General features: G+C 42.1%; 1 protein-coding gene and 1 long non-coding RNA gene across 6 annotated transcripts; both read left to right on the top strand.

Annotated features, from left to right (window-relative positions):
- The first annotated feature begins 945 nt into the window (after positions 1-945).
- LOC111963656 (uncharacterized) lies at positions 946-5,216 on the top strand. The gene is made up of 3 exons (XR_011479906.1): positions 946-1,542; positions 1,651-2,538; positions 2,683-5,216. It is a non-coding gene; the product is annotated as an uncharacterized lncRNA (long non-coding RNA).
- An 8,945-nt stretch (positions 5,217-14,161) lies between these two features.
- Positions 14,162-16,691, top strand: LOC111963655 (phospholipase A2, minor isoenzyme). 5 transcript variants are annotated; one of them, XM_023987173.2, is made up of 4 exons: positions 14,170-14,312; positions 15,544-15,697; positions 15,943-16,076; positions 16,238-16,691. In XM_023987173.2, the coding sequence occupies exons 1-4, from the start codon at positions 14,264-14,266 to the stop codon at positions 16,354-16,356; spliced, it is 456 nt and encodes a 151-aa protein (XP_023842941.1). In that variant the 5' UTR covers positions 14,170-14,263; the 3' UTR covers positions 16,357-16,691. The 5 variants fall into 5 exon arrangements, with proteins under 5 accessions (XP_070299572.1, XP_023842941.1, XP_070299570.1 ...); XM_070443469.1 differs by lacking the exon at positions 14,170-14,312 and adding an exon at positions 14,887-14,971; XM_070443470.1 differs by lacking the exon at positions 14,170-14,312 and adding an exon at positions 14,997-15,143.
- The last annotated feature ends 1,828 nt before the right edge of the window (positions 16,692-18,519 follow it).

The raw sequence follows: 18,519 nt of genomic DNA, 5'->3' as shown, positions 1-18,519 counted from the left end.
GTCAAAGTCCAGACCTAAACCCAATTGAGATGTAGCAGTACCTGAAACGAACAGTTCATGTGCGAAGACCCACAAATGTCTCTGAGTTAAAGCAGTTCTGCATGGAAGAGTGGGCCAAAATTACTTCACAGCGATGTGAGAGACTGATCAACAACTACAAGAAAGYGTTTGGTTGCAGTCATTGCAGCTAAAGGTGGCGCAACCAGTTATTGAGTGTTATTACTTTTTTACACTGGGGTATTGGGTATTTTATAACTTGGCTAATTAAATAAATGAAATACGTATGCACGTGTTATTTGTTTACTTAGGTTTCCTTTATCTAATATTAGGTTTTGTTTGAATATCTGATAATATCTGATATATTTGCCTGAAAAACAGGCAAATATAGAGAAAATCAGAAAGGGGCAAATACTTTTTCACGGCACTGTAGCTAGCTAGCTAACGTTATGCATAGTCTTTGGATGTCATGTGTGCCCACATTCTCTGTCCATAATGCCCCTTAATGGGGTTTTCTGAGACAGTTGTCCCATTTGGTTTAAACAATTTCCCAACCTTTTTACACAGTGATTTTGGCTCAGTAACACAAAGGGGACCATGGGGAACACCAACACTGGCATGGGCACAGGTGGGACAGACGCTCCAAGGAGGGCGACATGCTTAACATTTTCATGGACAGTCCTGAGGATTCTGATATGTTCCATGAATAGGATATCAAGATTGGTTTACGTAAGCCTCTCTCAATGTGACTTTCACATTCACAAAACACATCTCTCCCTCTTCCCGTCTCACATACAGAGACTCATCTCTTCCCGTCTCACATACAGAGAGACTCATCTCTTCCCCCGTCTCACATACAGAGATACTCGTATCTCCCTCTTCCTGTCATGCCTGCTCCTGCTCTTCCCCCCTGGCGCTCGAGGGCGCCAGGCTGCCCTGCATCATGCACTCCTGCCATCATCAATTACGCACACCTGCCTTCCCTCGTCACACTCATCAGCGATAGTGGATTCACCTGGACTCACTTAATCACCTGTTTTTTACCTTCCCTATATGTGTCAGTTCCCCAGCTCTGTTCCCCGCTGCTGCATTGATTGTTATGTCTTTGTTACCCATTTGCTGACGCTGTTCCTGTCTAGTTCTATGCCCGTTCCCTATTAAATGTTTGACTCCTCGTACCTGCTTCGCCTCTCCAGCGTCGTTCCTGTGACACCTCCTGTCTCACATACAGAGAGACTCATCTCTCCATCTTCCCTGGTCTCCTAGGCTCCCCTAGAGAAAGAGGAGTACCTTGCATGGCGTCAGAACCTGGAGGATGATAAAGGGCACACTGGACCGCCCCACTGTTTTCCGCTGGACTGGAACTGGAAAGGAGGTCTCTCTGTCTGGAGATTCCCCTAACCAGGAGGTGGGTTAGCAGCCCTGGGATTCGTGAGTGTGTATATGCACTTCTACTGATGCTCCCCTTCAGGCAGATCCACAACCTTCAGGCAGATCCACAATCGCCACAAAGTTGTTGTGACTGAAAGATCGAACACACTGACAGTAAGCATAAGTTCTATGTGGACGGAATGTTTACTTAGTCATTCACTCCTATATGGATGAAATATAGTTTGAGTCCACTGTTAGATTGCTGATTTTGTGGTCCCCCAGCCTGTTGTAACCAACCAGCTAGGCACAGTCAACAACGTCATCCAAGTGAAGAAGACTGACTTTGAGGTGTTTGATGCAGTTATGGTGGACTCACAGAAGTGCTCTGATATATCAGGTCAGTGTCCACAACCTGTTTACCCATGCGTAACACCAGAGCCATGTATTAAGAGAGTTGGGCCATTGAGCTTTCTGCGTTAATGATGCATCTGTAACATTCTATGGCAGCCATGTTAGCACCCCATTAATATTTCATGCTATGTAACTGAATGTCTAGAATTAGTACAACATTCTAAAAGTTGGCCCAACTCTCTAAATAGAGGCTCCACATAACACTAATGAGTGTAACCAAGTTATGCTACTGTATTGGAAAATGTCTCCATGATGCTAGAAAGTTAGATGGTAACTGGTAATAGCAAAATATTAACTAGACTTGATGCAAAATATAAACTATTAACTTGATGTTCAATCTCGCATTGTATGTACCATCTGTTTGTGAGTTAGACCTGTCCAGCTCCCCTCCTGGGCCGTACCATCAGGATCCTACATTCCCAAGCAGGAAGGATAAGTCTCTGCCCATTCTGTCACTTCACCTGCTACAGGTCATCCTAAACAAGCACACAGGAATCTCTGAGTACAAGATGACAACAACTGAATCCAAAGCCTCGTAGGAATATCAACGATGAAGACATGATAGAGCTGTTCATGTCATTGACAGTAATGTGCATGCACTGGAGTAAGATGTTTTCGCTTTCCCTCATCAGTGTGACCCTGCATTGCTTCCAGAACCCAACCATGTCATGCTCAATCACCTCTACTCCCTGTCCATTAATTAAGGTAAGACCAGAGAGAGGCCAGAAAGATGAAATCAAAGCCATGAAGCATTAGTATGTGAAGGCACAGTCTTCACATACTAATGTGAAGTACTAATGTGAAGTACTAATGTGAAGTATTAATTACATTTACAATCCAATTTGTAAGTCGCTCTGGATAAGAGCGTCTGCTAAATGACTTAAATGTAAATGTAATTAGTAGATTGATTCAACGTCTGCAAGAGGTAACAGAAGGACTCCCAGAAGAGTTGCTTTTGGAGAAGGAAAGGGAAATGTCAAGTATGTGCTAAGGGAGTTGTATATTTCTCTCTCCTCTCAGGATGGTGTGATTGTGATGGTGCTGAGTGCGACTCATCGCTACAAGAAGAAGTATGTCACCACCCTGATGTATAAGCCTATCTGACCAGAGGCCTGTGGCTTCTCAGCCTCTGCCTTCCCACCACAGACACCACTGCTTCACACAGCACAGCCTACACCGTTGTACCTGTATATACAGTACCAGTCAAAAGTTTGGACACACCTACTCATTCAAGGGGTTTTCTTTATTTTTACTATATTCTACATTTTAGATTAATAGTGAAGACATAAAAACTATGAAATAACACATATGGAATCATGTGGTAACCAAAAAGTGTCGAACAAATCAAAATATATTTTATATTTGAAATTCTTTCAAATAATTTGCAGCAATTTGACCATGAAGGCTTAATTCATGCAGTCTCCTCTGAACAGTTGATGTTGAGTGGTGTCTGTTACTTGAACTCTGTGAAGCATTTATTTGGGCTGCATTTTCTGAGGCTGGTAACTAATGAACTTATCCTCTGCAGCAGAGGTAACTCTGGGTCTTCTTTTCCTGTGGCGGTCCTCATGAGAGCCAGTTTCATCATAGCGCTTGATGGGTTTTTGCGACTGCACTTGAATATACTTTCAAAGTTCTTGACATTTTGTGGATTGACTGACCTTCATGTCTTAATTTAATGATGGACTGTCGTTTCTCTTTGCTTATTTGAGCTGTTCTTGCCATAATATGGACTTGGTGTTTTACCAAATAGGGCTCTCTTCTGTATACCACCCCTACCTTGTCACAACGCAACTGATTGGCTCAAACGCATTAAGAAAGAAAGAAATTCCACAAATTAACATTTAACAAGGCACAACAAGCTGGTTGAGAGAATGCCAAGAGTGTGCAAAGCTGTCATCAAGGCAAAAGGTGGCTACTTTGAATATTCTCAAAACACTTTTTTGGTTACTACATGATTCCATATGTGTTATTTCATAGTTTTGATGTCTTCACTATTATTCAATAATGTAGAAAATAGTCCAAATAAAGAAAAACCCTTGAATGAGTTGGTGTGTCAACTTTTGACTGGTACTGTATCTCAGTTCAGAATGATTTCTATTTCCCAAATCTTCCTCAGTCTGCCTTTCCTCTTGTTTAATGATTGCTGTCTGTTTGATGAATGACTAAAATGTAAAATGTTGTTATAGACATAGGAGCACTAGCTTTGCATAGGAAGGATAGAGGAGTTTTGTGGGGTGGTGGGCGATTCTGACTGATAATACCTAAGGGTTGTGGCCTGTAGAGATACTCCTTTTGCCTGATGACATGAAGTCCCATCATCAGACAACCAGGAAGTTGTAGAACATAGTGTTACAGTGTTGGATCAAGGATGGAAGCCCCAGTGTTGCTGTACAGTAATGATAATCATGGATTTTTTCCACCTTTCATTGTGCTTTGCTCTTCAGCCGGTTACTTGCCATTTGGACAGTTTGCCAGTCTTTTTATGTTATCATTATGCTTCACCAGCTATATCAGTTTGCGTGTCAGTGCAAATGTTTTATTTAAATAATTGTAAGTTAAGTAGATGAACAGGATTCTCTTCCATTAGATAGTGCTGTGTATATTTTCTAAATTACTATATGGTCAAAACAGCTCCCCCACATGTGAATCCAAGAGATGAGCTCAGAGGAGTGGCAGACTAGTAGAGTTGGGAGATGGTGGCAGGTAAACTAGCAGTTAAGAGCATTGGGCTAGTAACCAACAAGTTGCTGGTTTGAATCCCCGAGCTGACTAGGTGAAAAATCTGTCTGTCTATTCAGCCCCCTTGGCGTTTTAACTATTTTGTAGCATTACAACCTGTAATTTAAATTGATTTTTATTTGTATTTCATGTAATGGACATACACAAGATAGTCGAAATTGGGGAAGTGAAATTAAATAAATTACTTGTTTAAATGTCTTTATTTTTTAAAATATAAAACTGAAAAAGAGGTGGGTGCATATGTATTTACCCCCTTTGCTATGAAGCCCCTAAATAAGAGCTGGTGCAACCAATTACCTTCAGAAGTCACATTAAGTCCACCTGTGTGCAATCTAAGTGTCACATGATCTGTCACATGATCTCAGTATATATACACACCTGTTCTGAAAGGCCCAGAGTTTGCAACACCACTAAGCAAGGGACACCACCAAGCAAGCGGCACTATGAAGACCAAGGAGCCACTGTAACCCTAATTGCTCCTGTAAGTTTCTTTGGATAAGWGCCTCTGCTAAATGGCTTAAATGAAGCTCTAAATGTCTAGTGGTTAGAGCATTGGACAAGGAACTGAAAGGTTGCAAGATCGAATTCCCGAGCTGACAAGGTAAAAATCTGTCATTTTGCCCCTGAACAAGGCATTTAACCCACTGTTCCTAGGCCGTCATTGAAAATAAGAATTTGTTATTTTATAAGAAAAGGTAAAAAAGGTAAAATAAAAAATGTAACCCTCTTGGACCATGTTGTGTACATTTCTTTCTTTGTGACMGATTTCTATCCCAATAAAGATAATTCATGTTATAACATTCTGATTGTGTTATCTGTCTTCTGAAATATCTCTGAAAGAGTTTAGCAGTATGTATAGGTAATAACGCTCGTAGATAGGCATAGCCTTGAATTGATAGCCCCTATCAATTTGAGTGTCACATATGGGAGATCCAATCAGAATTTATTCCTCCCCTCTGTTTGATTTCAACAGTATTGTTAATCTATTTAAGTGTTATCATGCTAGTATTCTTTCAAGTTCAAGTGATAGGTTACATGTTGTTGATGCACAGCCCTATGGATCCTAGGGGAAGGAGCCAGATGCCATTCTTATAGTGTGAAGATAGCCATATGTCAGGCTTAAAAAAGACCTCCCCCAAGCAATGTGGACATTTTCTTCCTGTACACGTTTTGGGGTGAAAAGGACGCAGAGACCTTGGGCAGAGAGATTGCAGGAGGACATGCAGCCCCTTTCCAGACAAGTCACACCATGTCTTTCCTCATACAACCACAACATCTATGTATCTATATTTTTTTCCAATTTGGTTTTTATTTATTTTATGCACATTGAGAATTCTGTATAATGAAAAGAGCTTTACAAATGTAATTTATTATTAATTATTACATCTACTCTACATTAGTATAAATTCAGTGTAAATTAAGTGTTTCCAACTATTCACACAATTGGTGGAAACACACCCAATTCAACAATGTTACCTTGACACTAGACTTCATGTCCAATAGTGTGTATGTTTGTTATCTCAAAGCTAAGCCTAGGACACACCATTAGGGCCATATAAAATCAGATTTTTTTTCATGATTCTGTTTAGTTTTTTTCCAAAATGCAGTTGGTTTTTTCCCTCTGTTTCTGTTTTTTCAGGTTTCTGCTCTCAAAAGCACACCATTTTTTTTTGTTAAACTACTAAATTGAATGTTTTTAACTACCTAACAATGCTCCCAGATCACTTTTGAAGTAAAGAATAAATAATTACAATTTATGGGTGTACTTACCGTTTAATTCCAGTGTGCCTAGCAAGAGGGTGTTTTAAGAGGTGATTTTGTAGCACATGCGATGGTAGAGTTTGCTAAACAAATYCCCTCTGGATTGATGTCTAATCATTATATAACTCTGCCAGGTAAGCATTGGCTACTTTGTAGTTATTTAATTGAGACGGTTTTTGGGAAAGACTTTCCATCGACCAGAGACTATTCATTAGCATGGTAGACATAGGCCTACACAAAGGGGGAATTATTATTGGGAGTGAACACTATTTATAATACGGGTTACATGGAGAAAATTGGAGTTCTCTGAAATGAAATCCCTTAAGCAAAATATATTTTAGCCAAAATCTCCCTGAATGCTTAAAAAAAAAAAGTGAGCCTCCCCTATATATAAAATAATAATTAAAACAAAGTGGATAGCAGAGAACATGTCTACCATTTACGCTCACTTTCTGGACACCAGAGCCTTAGATATGCAGTTTTAGAAACTGTTCTTCATCCTGTAAGCATTACATGGCAATGCAGGAATGTTGATAGCACACAGGGCTGCGGGCCATAAGGTTGTGGGTTCGTGGACCAGAGTAGGGGTGGAAAGGTCTCCTTTATAGTAAAAGCATTGCATGAATCTATCATCAGTGGTGTGAAGTACTAAATTAAAAATACCAAGTTATGGGGGGTTTCTGTACTTTACTATTTATGTTTGACAACTTCTAAAGAAAATATATAGCCTACTTTTTAATCCCAWACATTTTCCCTGACAACCAAAAGTACTTGTTACATTTTGAATGCTCAGGCAGGGCAGCAATATGGTCCAATTCTATACAGAAACCCAGCCTAAAACCCCAAACAGCAAGCAATGCATATGTAGAAGCACGGTGGCATGGAACAACTCTAGAAAGGCAGGAACCTAGGAAGAAACCTAGATAGGAACCAGGCTCTGAGGGGTGGCCAGTCCTCTTCTGGGTGTGCCGGGTTGAGATTATAACAGTACATGGCCAAGATGTTCAAATGTTCATTGATGACCAACAGAGTCAAATAATAATAATAATCACAGTGGTTGTAGAGCAGGGCTGCCCAACCCTCTTCCTGGAGATCTACAATCCTGTGGGTTTGTCCAACCATAATTTAACACACCTGATTCTAATAATTAGCTGCTCAACAAGATCTTAACTAGCTGAATCAGATATGCTAAATTGGACTGAAAACCTACAGGACAGTAGATCTCCAGGAAGAGGTTTGGGCAGCCCTGTTGTAGAGGGTGCAACAGGTCAGCACCTCAGGAGTAAATGTCAGTTGGCTTTTCATAGCCGAGCATTCAGAGTTAGAGACAGCAGATGCGGTAGAGAGAGAGAGTCGAAAACAGCAGGTCCGGGACAAGGTAGCATGTCCAGTGAACAGGTCAGGGTTCCATAGATGCAGGCAGAACAGTTGAAACTGGAGCAGCAGCACGACCAGGTGGACTTGGGACAGCAAGGAGTCATCAGGCCAGGTAGTCCTGAGGCATGGTCCCAGGGCCCAGGTCCTCCAGGAGGAGAGGGAGARAGAGAGAATTAGGGGGAGCATACTTAAATTCACACAGGACACCGGATAAAACAGGAGAAATACTCCAGACATAACAGACTGACCCTAGCCCCCTGACACATAAACTATTTCAGCATAAATACTGGAGGTTGAGACAGGAGTGTTCGGGAGACACTATGGCCCCGTCCGACGAAAACCCCGGACAGGGCCAACCAGGCAGGATATAACCCCACCCACTTTGCCAAAGCACAGCCCCCACACCACTAGAGGGATATCTTCAACCACCAACTTACTACCCTGAGACAAGGCTGAGTAGAGCCCACGAAGATCTCCCCCATGGCACGAACCCGAGGGGGGTGCCAAACCCAGACTCAAGTGACGCACCCCTCTTAGGGACGGGATGGAAGAGCACCAGTAAGCCAGTGACTCAGCCCCCGTAATAGGGTTAAAGGCAGACAATCCCGGTGGAGAGAATTGAACCGGCCAGGCAGAGATAGTAAGGGCGGTTCGTTGCTCCAGTGACTTTCTGTTCACCTTCACACCACTGGGCCAGACTACACTCAATCATAGGACCTACTGAAGAGATGAGTCTTCAATAAAGACTTAAAGGTGGAGACAGAGTCTGTGTCTCTCACATGGTTAGGCAGACCATTCCATAAAAAGTGAGCTTTATAGGAGAAAGCCCTGCCTCCAGCTGTTTGCTTAGAAATCGGAGCGATACATAGGAGCAAGCCCATGTAAATCTTTGTAGGTTAGCAGTAAAACCTTGAAATCAGCCCTAGCCTTTACAGGACGCCAGTGTAGAGAGGCTAGCACTGGAGTAATTTGATCACATTTTTTGGTTCTAGTCAAGATTCTAGCAGCCGTGTTAAGCACTAACTGAAGTTGATTTAGTGCTTTATCCGGGTAGCTGGGAAAGTAGAGCATTGCAGTAGTCTAACCTAGAAGTGGCAAACGCATGGATTAACTTTTCTGCATCATTTTTGGACAGAAAGTTTCTGATTTTTGCAATGTTACGAAGATGGGAAAAAGCTGTTGTTGAAAAATTCTTGATATGTTCGTCAAAAGAGAGAACAGGGTTCAGAGTAACTCAGAGGTCCTTCACAATTGTATTTGAGATGACTGTACAACCATCAAGATTAATTGTCAGATCCAGCAGAAGATCTCTTTGTTTCTTGGGACCTAGAACTAGCATCTCTGTTTGGTCTGAGTTTAAAAGTAAAAGATTTGCCGCCATCCACTTCCTTACAGTGCCTTGCAATAGTATGCACCCTCTTGGCATTTTTCATATTTTGTTGCATTACAACCTGTAATTTAAATATTTTTTTTAATTTGTATTTCATGTAATGGACATACACAAAATAGTCCATATTGGTGAAGTGAAATGCAAAAAATAACATAAAACATTTAAACTGAAAAGAGGTGGGTGCATATGTATTCACCCCCTTTGCTATGAAGCCCCTAAATAAGAGCTGGTGCAACCAATTACCTTCAGAAGTCACATAATTAGTTACATTAAGTCCACCTGTGTGCAATCTAAGTGTCACATGATCTGTCACATGATCTCAGTATATATACACCTGTTCTGAAAGACCCAGAGKCTGCAACACCACTAAGCAAGTGGCACTATGAAGACCAAGGAGCTCTCCAAACAGGTCAGGGACAAAGTTGTGGAGCAGTACAGATCAGGGTTAGGTTATAAAAAAATATCTGAAACTTTGAACATCCCACGGCGCATCATAAAATCCATTATTAAAAAATTGAAAGAATATGGCACCACAATAAACCTGCCAAGAGAGGGACCAGGCAACCAAAACTCACATACCAGGCAAGGAGGGCATTAATCAGAGAGGTAACAAAGAGACCAAAGATAACCCTGAAGGAGCTGCAAAGCTCCACAGCAGAGATTGGAGTATCTGTCCATAGGACCACTTTAAGACGTACACTCCACAGAGCTGGTCTTTACAGAAGAATGGCCAGAAAAAAAVCCATTGCTTAAATAAAAAAATAAGCAAACATGTTTGGTGTTCACCAAAAGGCATGTGGGAGACTCCCCAAACATAGGGAAGAAGGTACTCTGGTCAGATGAGACTAAAATTGAGCTTTTTGGCCATCAAGGAAAACGCTATGTCTGGTGCAAACCCAATACCTCTCATCACCCCGAGAACCACATCCCCAAGCATGGTGGTGGAAGCATTCTTCTGTGGGGATATTTTTCATCAGCAGGGACTGGGAAACTGGTCAGAATTGAAGKACTGATAGATGGCAAAATACAGGGAAATTCTTGAGGGAAACCTGTTTCAGTCTTCTAGAGATTTGTGACTGGGACGGAGGTTCACCTTCCAGCAGGACAATGACCCTAAGCATACTGCTAAAGCAACACTCGAGTGGTTTAAGGGGAAACATTTAAATGTCTAGACCTCAGTCCAATTCAGACCCCAGACCTCAGTCCAATTGAGAATCTGTAGTATGACTTAAAGATTGCTGTACACCAGTGGAACCCATCCAACTTGAAGGAGCTGGAGCAGTATTGCCTTGAAGATTTGGCAATAATCCCAGTGGCTAGATGTGCCAAGCTTATAGAGACATACACCAAGAGACTTGCAGCTGTAATTTCTGCAACAGGTGGTTCTACAAAGTATTGACTTTGGGGGCGAGGGGTGAATAGTTATGCACGCTCAAGTTTTCTGTTTTTTTGTCTTGTTTGTTTCACAATAAAAAATATTTTGCATCTTTAAAGTGGTAGGCATGTTGTGTAACACAAATGATACAACCCCCCCCCCCAGAAAATATATTATAATTCCAGATTGTAATGCAACAAAATAGGAAAAATGCCAAGGGGGTGAATACTTTCGCAAGCCACTGTAACCCTAATTGCTCCTGTAAGTTTCTTTGGATAAGAGCCTCTGCTAAATGGCTTAAATGAAGCTCTAAATGTCTAGTGGTTAGAGCATTGGACAAGGAACTGAAAGGTTGCAAGATCGAATTCCCGAGCTGGGACAAGGTAAAAATCGTCATTTTGCCCCTGAACAAGGCATTTAAACCACTGTTCCTAGGCCGTCATTGAAAATAAGAATTTGTTCTTATTTTATAAGAAAAGGTAAAGGTAAAATAAAAAATGTAACCCTCTTGGACCATGTTGTGTTACATTTCTTTCTTTGTGACAGAATTTCTATCCCAATAAAGATAATTCATGTTATAGCATTCTGATTGTTGTTACTGTCTTTTGAAAATATCTCTGAAAGAGTTTAGCAGTATGTATAGGAATAACGCTCGTAGATAGGCATAGCCTTGAATTGATAGCCCCTATCAATTTGAGTGTCACATATGGGAGATCCAATCAGAATTTATTCCTCCCTTCTGTTGTTTGATTTCAAAACAACATTGTTAATCTATTTAAGTGTTATCATGCTAGTATTCTTTCAAGTTCAAGTGATAGGTTACATGTTGTTGATGCACAGCCCTATGGATCCTTTGTCGTGTTCTCTTCACGACTGTCTTGGTGTGTTTGGACCATTCTAGTTTGTTGGTGATGTGGACATCAAGGAACTTGAAGTTCTCAACCTGCTCCACTACAGCTGCGTCGATGAGAACGGGGACGTGCTCGGTCCTGCTTTTCCTGCAGTCCACAATCATCTCCTTAGTCTTGGTTATGTTGAGGGAGAGGTCGTTGTCCTGGCACCACACGGCCAGGTCTCTGACCTCCTCCCTATAGGCTTTTTCGTCCTTGTCGGTGATCAGGCCTACCACTGTTGTGTCGTCTGCAAACTTAATGATGGTGTTGGAGTCACCCTGGCCACGCAGTCGTGGGTGAACAGGGAGTACAGGAGGGGACTGAGCATGCACCCCTGAGGGGCTCCAGTGTTGAGGATCAGCGTGGCAGATGTGTTGCTACCTACCCTCACATGGGGGCGGCCCGTCAGGAAGTCCAGGATCCAGTTGCAGAGGGAGGTGTTTAGTCCCAGGATCCTTAGCTTAGTGATGAGCTTTGAGGGTACTTTGTTGTTGAACGCTGAGCTGTGGTCAATGACCAGCAGTCTCACTTAGGTGTACCTTTTGTCCAGGTGGGAAAGGGCAGTGTGGAGTGGAATAGAGATTGCATCATCTGTGGATCCGTTTAGGCGGTATGCAAATTGGAGTGGGTCTAGGGTTTCTGGGATAATGGTGTTGATGTGAGCCATTACCATTCTTTCAAAGCACTTTATGACTATGGACGTGAGTGCTACGGGTTTGTAGTAATTTAGGCAGGTTGCCTTAGTCTTCTTGGGCACAGGGACTATGGTGGTCTGCTTGAAACATGTTGGTATTACAGACTCAATGAGGGACATGTTGAAAATGTCAGTGAAGACACCTGCCAGTTGGTCAGCACATGCCCAGAGCACACGTCCTGGTAATCTGTCTGACCAGTCTCAACGTCAACAGTGAAGAGGCGACTCCGGGATGCTGGCCTTCTAGGCAAAGTTCGTCTGTCCAGTGTCTGTGTTCTTTTTCCCATCTTAATCTCTTCTTTTTATTGGCCAGTCTGAGATATGGCTTTTTCTTTGGAACTCTGCCTAGAAGGCCAGCATCGCGGAGTCGCCTCTTCACTGTTGACGTTGAGACTGGTGTTTTGCGGGTACTATTTAATGAAGCTGCCAGTAGAGGACTTGTGAGGTGTCTGTTTCTCAAACTAGATGTACTTGTCCTCTTGCTCAGTTGTGCACCGGGGCCTCCCACTCCTCTTTCTATTCTGGATAGAGCCAGTTTTCACTGTTCTGTGAAAGGAGTAGTACACAGCGTTGTACGAGGTCTTCAGTTTCTTGGCAATTTCTCGCATGGAATAGCCTTAATTTCTCAGAACAAGAATAGACTGACGAGTTTTAGAAGAAAGTTATTTGTTTCTGGCCATTTTGAGCCTGTAGTCGAACCCACAAATCCTGATGCTCCAGATACTTAACTAGTCTAAAGGCCAGTTTTATTGCTTCTTTAATGAGAACAACAGTTTTCAACTGTGCTAACATAATTGCAAATTGCACGTTTTCTAATGATCAACGTGCCATTGGAACACAGGAGTGATGTTAACTGATAATGGGCCTCTACACCTATGTAGATATTCCATTGAAAATCTGCCGTTTCCAGCTACAATAGTCATTTACAACATTAACAATGTCTACACCATATTTCTGATCAATTTGATGTCATTTTAATGGACAAAAAAAAKAAGATTTTCTTTCAAAAACTAGGACATTTCAAAGTGACCCCAAACTTTTGAACAGTTGTGTACATTCAGTTGGACAACTGACTAGGTATCCCCCTTTCCCTTTCCCTATGTGTTCTCCAATCTCATAAAACATATTAGAAAAAAGCTCTGTGTCATTATCCTCGCAATAACTATTGAAAGTTATTGAAAACAGGTGTGCCAATTATTTTGACCCCTATCTTTTTGAGAAGAAAACAAATATAGCATTTTTTGGGGGTTATTTAACATTTATTTAACTACGCAAGTCATTTAAGAACAAATTATTATTTACAATGTCGGACAATTTCTGCCCTGCTTCACCATCTGGCAGTTGAACGGACGAATCTGGGTTTGACGGGTACCAGGAGAACGCTACCTACCTCAATGCATAGTCCCAACTGTAAAGTTTGGTGGAGGAGGAATAATGGTCTGGGGCTGTTTTCAACTTTGTGGCAACAGTTTAGGGAATACCCTTTCCTGTTTCAGCATGACAAAGCCCCAGAGATCTGTGATCCAGGTCTAATCGCCGAACATCAGTGCCCGACCTCACTAATGCTCTTGTGGCTAAATGGAAGCAAGTTCCTGCAGCAATGTTCCAACTTCTAGTGGAAAGTCTTCCCACAAGAGTGGAGGCTGTTATAGCAGAAAAGGGGGGACCAACTCCATATTAATGATTTATGAATGAGATGTTCAACAAGCAGGTGTCCACATACTTTTGGTCATGTAGTGTTTTTGCCAATAATTTTGGACCTGGCTATATACACAATTATGTGGCCTTAATAAAACATGGAAGCACATATTTTCTATTGTCACTATACTGTATACACAACTACATGGAATATCACAAACACTCCACATATTCTGGGAATGCCTACTGTATAATGTGTCCAAGAAAGTCATATTTGTGCACTAATCTGTCTCAATGTCAACACAATTTCAGAATGCACATTTTCCTATGATTAGTCATAACATACATTAATGACATAAGATAATTACATGTAATGGAACACCAACTTTATTTAATGTACATGAAATCCAATACCCCAGAGCACCAGAACGTGGGACTTTCCATGTGCCGCTGCAAGTGCTCCCATGTATTCTGTACTTGCGCAGCATGCACAGATATGAGAGACCCCAGGTTTGTCTGGGAAAGAGCCTCAAGGTCGCTGAGTTACAGATAATATAAATAGACCTCAATGCAGAGGTTTAGGTCCATACATTCACTTGTCGTTGGCTGGCAACATGAACTCCCTCCAAGCAGTATTCCTTGTTGCTTTGGGCCTCTCTGTTGGTGAGTCGCAGCTTTATACAATCGAATTATAAATCGGGCAAATTTACCTGCAATAGTTTCAATTGCATTTTGTCATGGATAGGTCTCCATCTTCATACTCGTTAGCATAATCCAATATTCGTGAATATGTCGTCAACTAAAAAGGGATCAATTGTTAACAGATTTGTAGGTATTTTTACATACACAGATTTGACTAATAGTATGCTGAGTTTACATGGAACGAGGTAAACGGCAAACCGGATGTCATTGTTTTCAATGACAAAATGGAGGTGAATGCTGTCAGCCGCTACGGTATACAGGATTTGCCGCCAGATTTAGATTATTACAATTTTTGCCGTATCGTTGTTTTCTTGCAGATGTCGATTTGCACTGGTTGTTTACTGAAATCACTATAGCAACGCATATTGTTGTCAAAGATTTTTTATAACAAACCAAGACAAACCATAGCCTATCGTTTCAAACGGGAACAAATAGTCATAGTCGGCAGAACAAGCAAGGTGGGCAGAGCCATGCAAGAGCTAGTAGATCCTATTGGCGCGTTYTAGCCTACATTTGCATATTTCCGTTAGGGAACGCCTACTCTGAAGTGCGCGTGTGCAATAACTCAATTCACCTTGGCGTTCCTCTAAACAACGCCATTTTTAAAAACTTTGACACGGGTAAAGTCTACAAAACTTAGTCCACTCTGTTCGTAAAATATTTTAGTTTTGGGAACAGAAAACTATATTGAGATCAAATGATTCATTAATGAGAAAATTTGCAGAATGTCTGCCAAAATCTAGCTTCTCCCACTGCCGGCCACTGGGCTTCCTCTCACTACCATATTTGATAGTGAGTGGAAACGCCAAGTACTTGCTTCACATTTGTACATCCGGTGAAATGTCTGTCTCATTGTTCTATCTGTGCTGTCGTGCAGGCTTGCTTTCTTGCGTTCTTATCCCGCAATGCTGACTGGTAGGACAGTTTTTGTGTCCCTCGTCTAAACGCAGGATTAGCGTACTCATCTGATCTGGCTCAGTCTTTATAATAATCTTTAACAATCACATTTTAGCAATCAGTTTCCATCTTTGCTTATTTTCCCAGGAATGTTTTAAGTGTCTTGTATTCTATGTATGCCATTTATGTATTTAAGTGTATTTATTTTCTAGCAATTTTTTATTAGCCTGTGAAAATTCTGTATTTCTTCAGTTTTATGTGAGCAAGAATCAATAAACTCAAACTTTTCTTACAGCCCAGGCAACTAACCTTAACTACAGGGCCCTGTGGCAGTTCAGAAACATGATCCTCTGCACTATGCCTGATAGCTGGCCCATCCTTGACTATGCGGACTACGGCTGCTACTGTGGCAAGGGAGGCTCTGGTACCCCTGTGGACGAACTGGACAGGTCAGGGGTTAAGGGTCAAGGGACAAGGGTTATATGTCAATAGGGCTAAAACCACTACAGTCTACACACTATCCCAACCCCTAATGAATCTATGTTGACTTGACATCAATTTATGTTTTGCTTGAAAGTTTGGGTTCTTTGTTGCTTATTGCTGCCTCCAAAGTTCTGGCCAAAGTTTTGCCAGTGTGTGTGTGTAAGTATGAGTTTGTCTCAGAGTTGGTGTGTTCTATGGTGTCATCCTACAGGTGCTGTGAGGTCCATGACCGGTGCTACTCTGATGCCATGCAGCATGATGAATGTTGGCCCATCATTGACAACCCTTACACTGAATCCTATGCCTACGACTGTGACGAGAACCTCAGAAAGGTCACTTGCAAGAGTGAGTAGCTCCAAAGAGTCCCCTCCCCTCACTTCATACACCACAATGATTAGCTTTATACTACATTACATACAGTGCTGCCCACAGTACACGTTACCTTGCTCTTTCCATTTTATTCTCTTACTATACCCTCCTTATCGTTCTTTCTCTCACAACCTCAGGCAACAATGACGCCTGTGAGATGTTCATCTGCGAGTGTGACAGGAAGGCTGCGGACTGTTTCGCTAGGAGCCCCTGGAACCCTGAGCACGAGCACTTTCCCAGTAGCAGTTGCCAGTAAGGTTCACAGAGGAACCTGCTTTTTCTGTATAGACTCAGAATCACCACACAACATTGTTCAGATAGTTATTTCAGTGCAATGTATGACTTGTTGAATTGCTTTCCCCATCTCATATTTTCAAGTCGTGACTCATGCAATGCATTTTGAGTTGAATCTATCTGGTTGTCACCTGTTGGTGTTCGCTGTCCTGTTTCCTATATCTGGTTGTGACCTACATGCCAGTCACTCTATGACTCACATCCAGTTTTACTCTGGGATTTATTTATCTTTTAGACGGTGTGGAAGATAAACTGAGTAACAGATGAAACTGAATAAACAGATTGAGAAACTCACAACAGTGTCACTGAATCTCTCTCTATTTAGAGAACTGGTCACTCTATAGAAGTAAAGAAAGAGGGAGGCAAGGAGATTATAATTCAAGAAGGGCCCAAATATTGTTCTCGACAGCAGGGTTTTCCAAACTCGGTCCTGGGGCCCAACCTGGGTGCACATTTAGTTGTTTGCCTTAGCACTACACACCTGATTCAAATAATCAAAGCTTTATGACAAGTTGGTTATTTGAATCAGCTGTGTAGTGCTAGGGCAACAACTAAAACGTGCGTCAAGGGGGGTCTCCAGGACCAAGTTTGGGAAACCTTGCTCTACAGGGCAACATTCAGCCCAAACTACCAGTGGAGTGAAACAATGTCTTCATATTTCCTACTAGTGACAAGTCCTGCACTTTGAGAGGAATAGGCACAAAATGTTTGTACACCTGCCAGACCAGTTCTCTGATCATCTGCTCAGGCCATCCCAGATGCCCTGCAGCCATCTCAGGTGTACTGCTGTTCAGAACTCACAGACAAAAAAGAGCCGTTCCCCCTCTTCCTCCTGTTGTCACCACAGTGAAGAGTGCTAGCAATAAGGGAGGGACAGGAATGTCAGTAGCATTAAGGTGGGACAACACTAAATGCAACAGTGGAGCTTACAGAACGGCACTGAGAAGCAACTGGGTTGCCTGCAAATGACTTGCCTGCACTTAACAGCCCACGACTAGCACTTCACTGGAAGAGCTTTACACAAGTACAGACATTTTAAGTCGGCATCATTTCTGGGTAATATATGGTGTTTCGGTGCTTTTGAACAGGACATGCTGTTATATTGTGGGGTTGGAACTAATTTCTGAACATGTCTGCCAGAACTGACACATGCCATGCTGGCTTTTGAGTCATATTTGCAGATAAAAGGAAACCGAGAACTTTCATGATTACATTTTGGGGGGAGGGGTCATGACACATGGCATTACCTTTCAAGATGACCATACAATGTGAGAACAGTGTACAGACACACAATAGTTTCAGGCTGACTTCATTCAACTACCTGGAACTATTCACAAAAGCTTCAGTCCCAGGACATTATAGCCATAGAGAGAAAGGGTGTGAGTTAGAGAGAGAGGTCAAGTGAAAGGCAGACTGACACTTTGTCACCACATCACTCCTTATTCCCAACACGGTGACCTCCAACCTTGCATGTAAACACAGGCTCTGATGCTGCCATGGTTACCAAACGATTGCTGTGCCTACCGCCCAAGTAAGTTGATGTTCATGTTGCTTGAGGCTCTAGAGTCTAGAGCATTACATGAGTACTGTCAAGAAGACAGGTGGGTGTGCCAGTCAGGGAGGCATGTCAGTGTGTGTGTGTGTATCACTCCTCCACTCAGAACATCCTCTACTGACACAGGCTGTTAGGAATGCATTATGTAGCTGATAGGAAGACACCCAGGGAAATCTGAGCCTTACGCCTCGATCACACTTACAGCGCCATTGTGTTTTGGTACACCACAAGTACATTCRTTTACAATGGAACGCTGCGTTTGCCTTGCAGCATTCCGTTGCAGAGGCTGTGCATTCTGTGTGGTTCATACGTTGGATTAATCGAACGTATGCATCAAATTGTATGCGTAGACGACTTGACATAAATGGTAGCAGAAGATGAATGTTGAACTTTTGTTGCACACACATCCAGATGATGCTGCGTACCATTTTGAGCAGAAGAACAAGCCCTTAGAATCAGAAACGTTGACAAACAGCATATCTATAAAATCAAATCAGTCAAATCAAATTTTAAGTCACATGCTTCACAAACAACAGGTTGGAGCTAGGAACACAAGCATTTCACTACACC

Source organism: Salvelinus sp. IW2-2015, linkage group LG5 (assembly GCF_002910315.2).
Source record: "Salvelinus sp. IW2-2015 linkage group LG5, ASM291031v2, whole genome shotgun sequence".
Lineage (NCBI taxonomy): Eukaryota > Metazoa > Chordata > Actinopteri > Salmoniformes > Salmonidae > Salvelinus > Salvelinus sp. IW2-2015.
The sequence above is the reverse complement of the archived record's forward strand: the minus strand, read 5'-3'. Positions and strand labels throughout refer to the sequence as shown.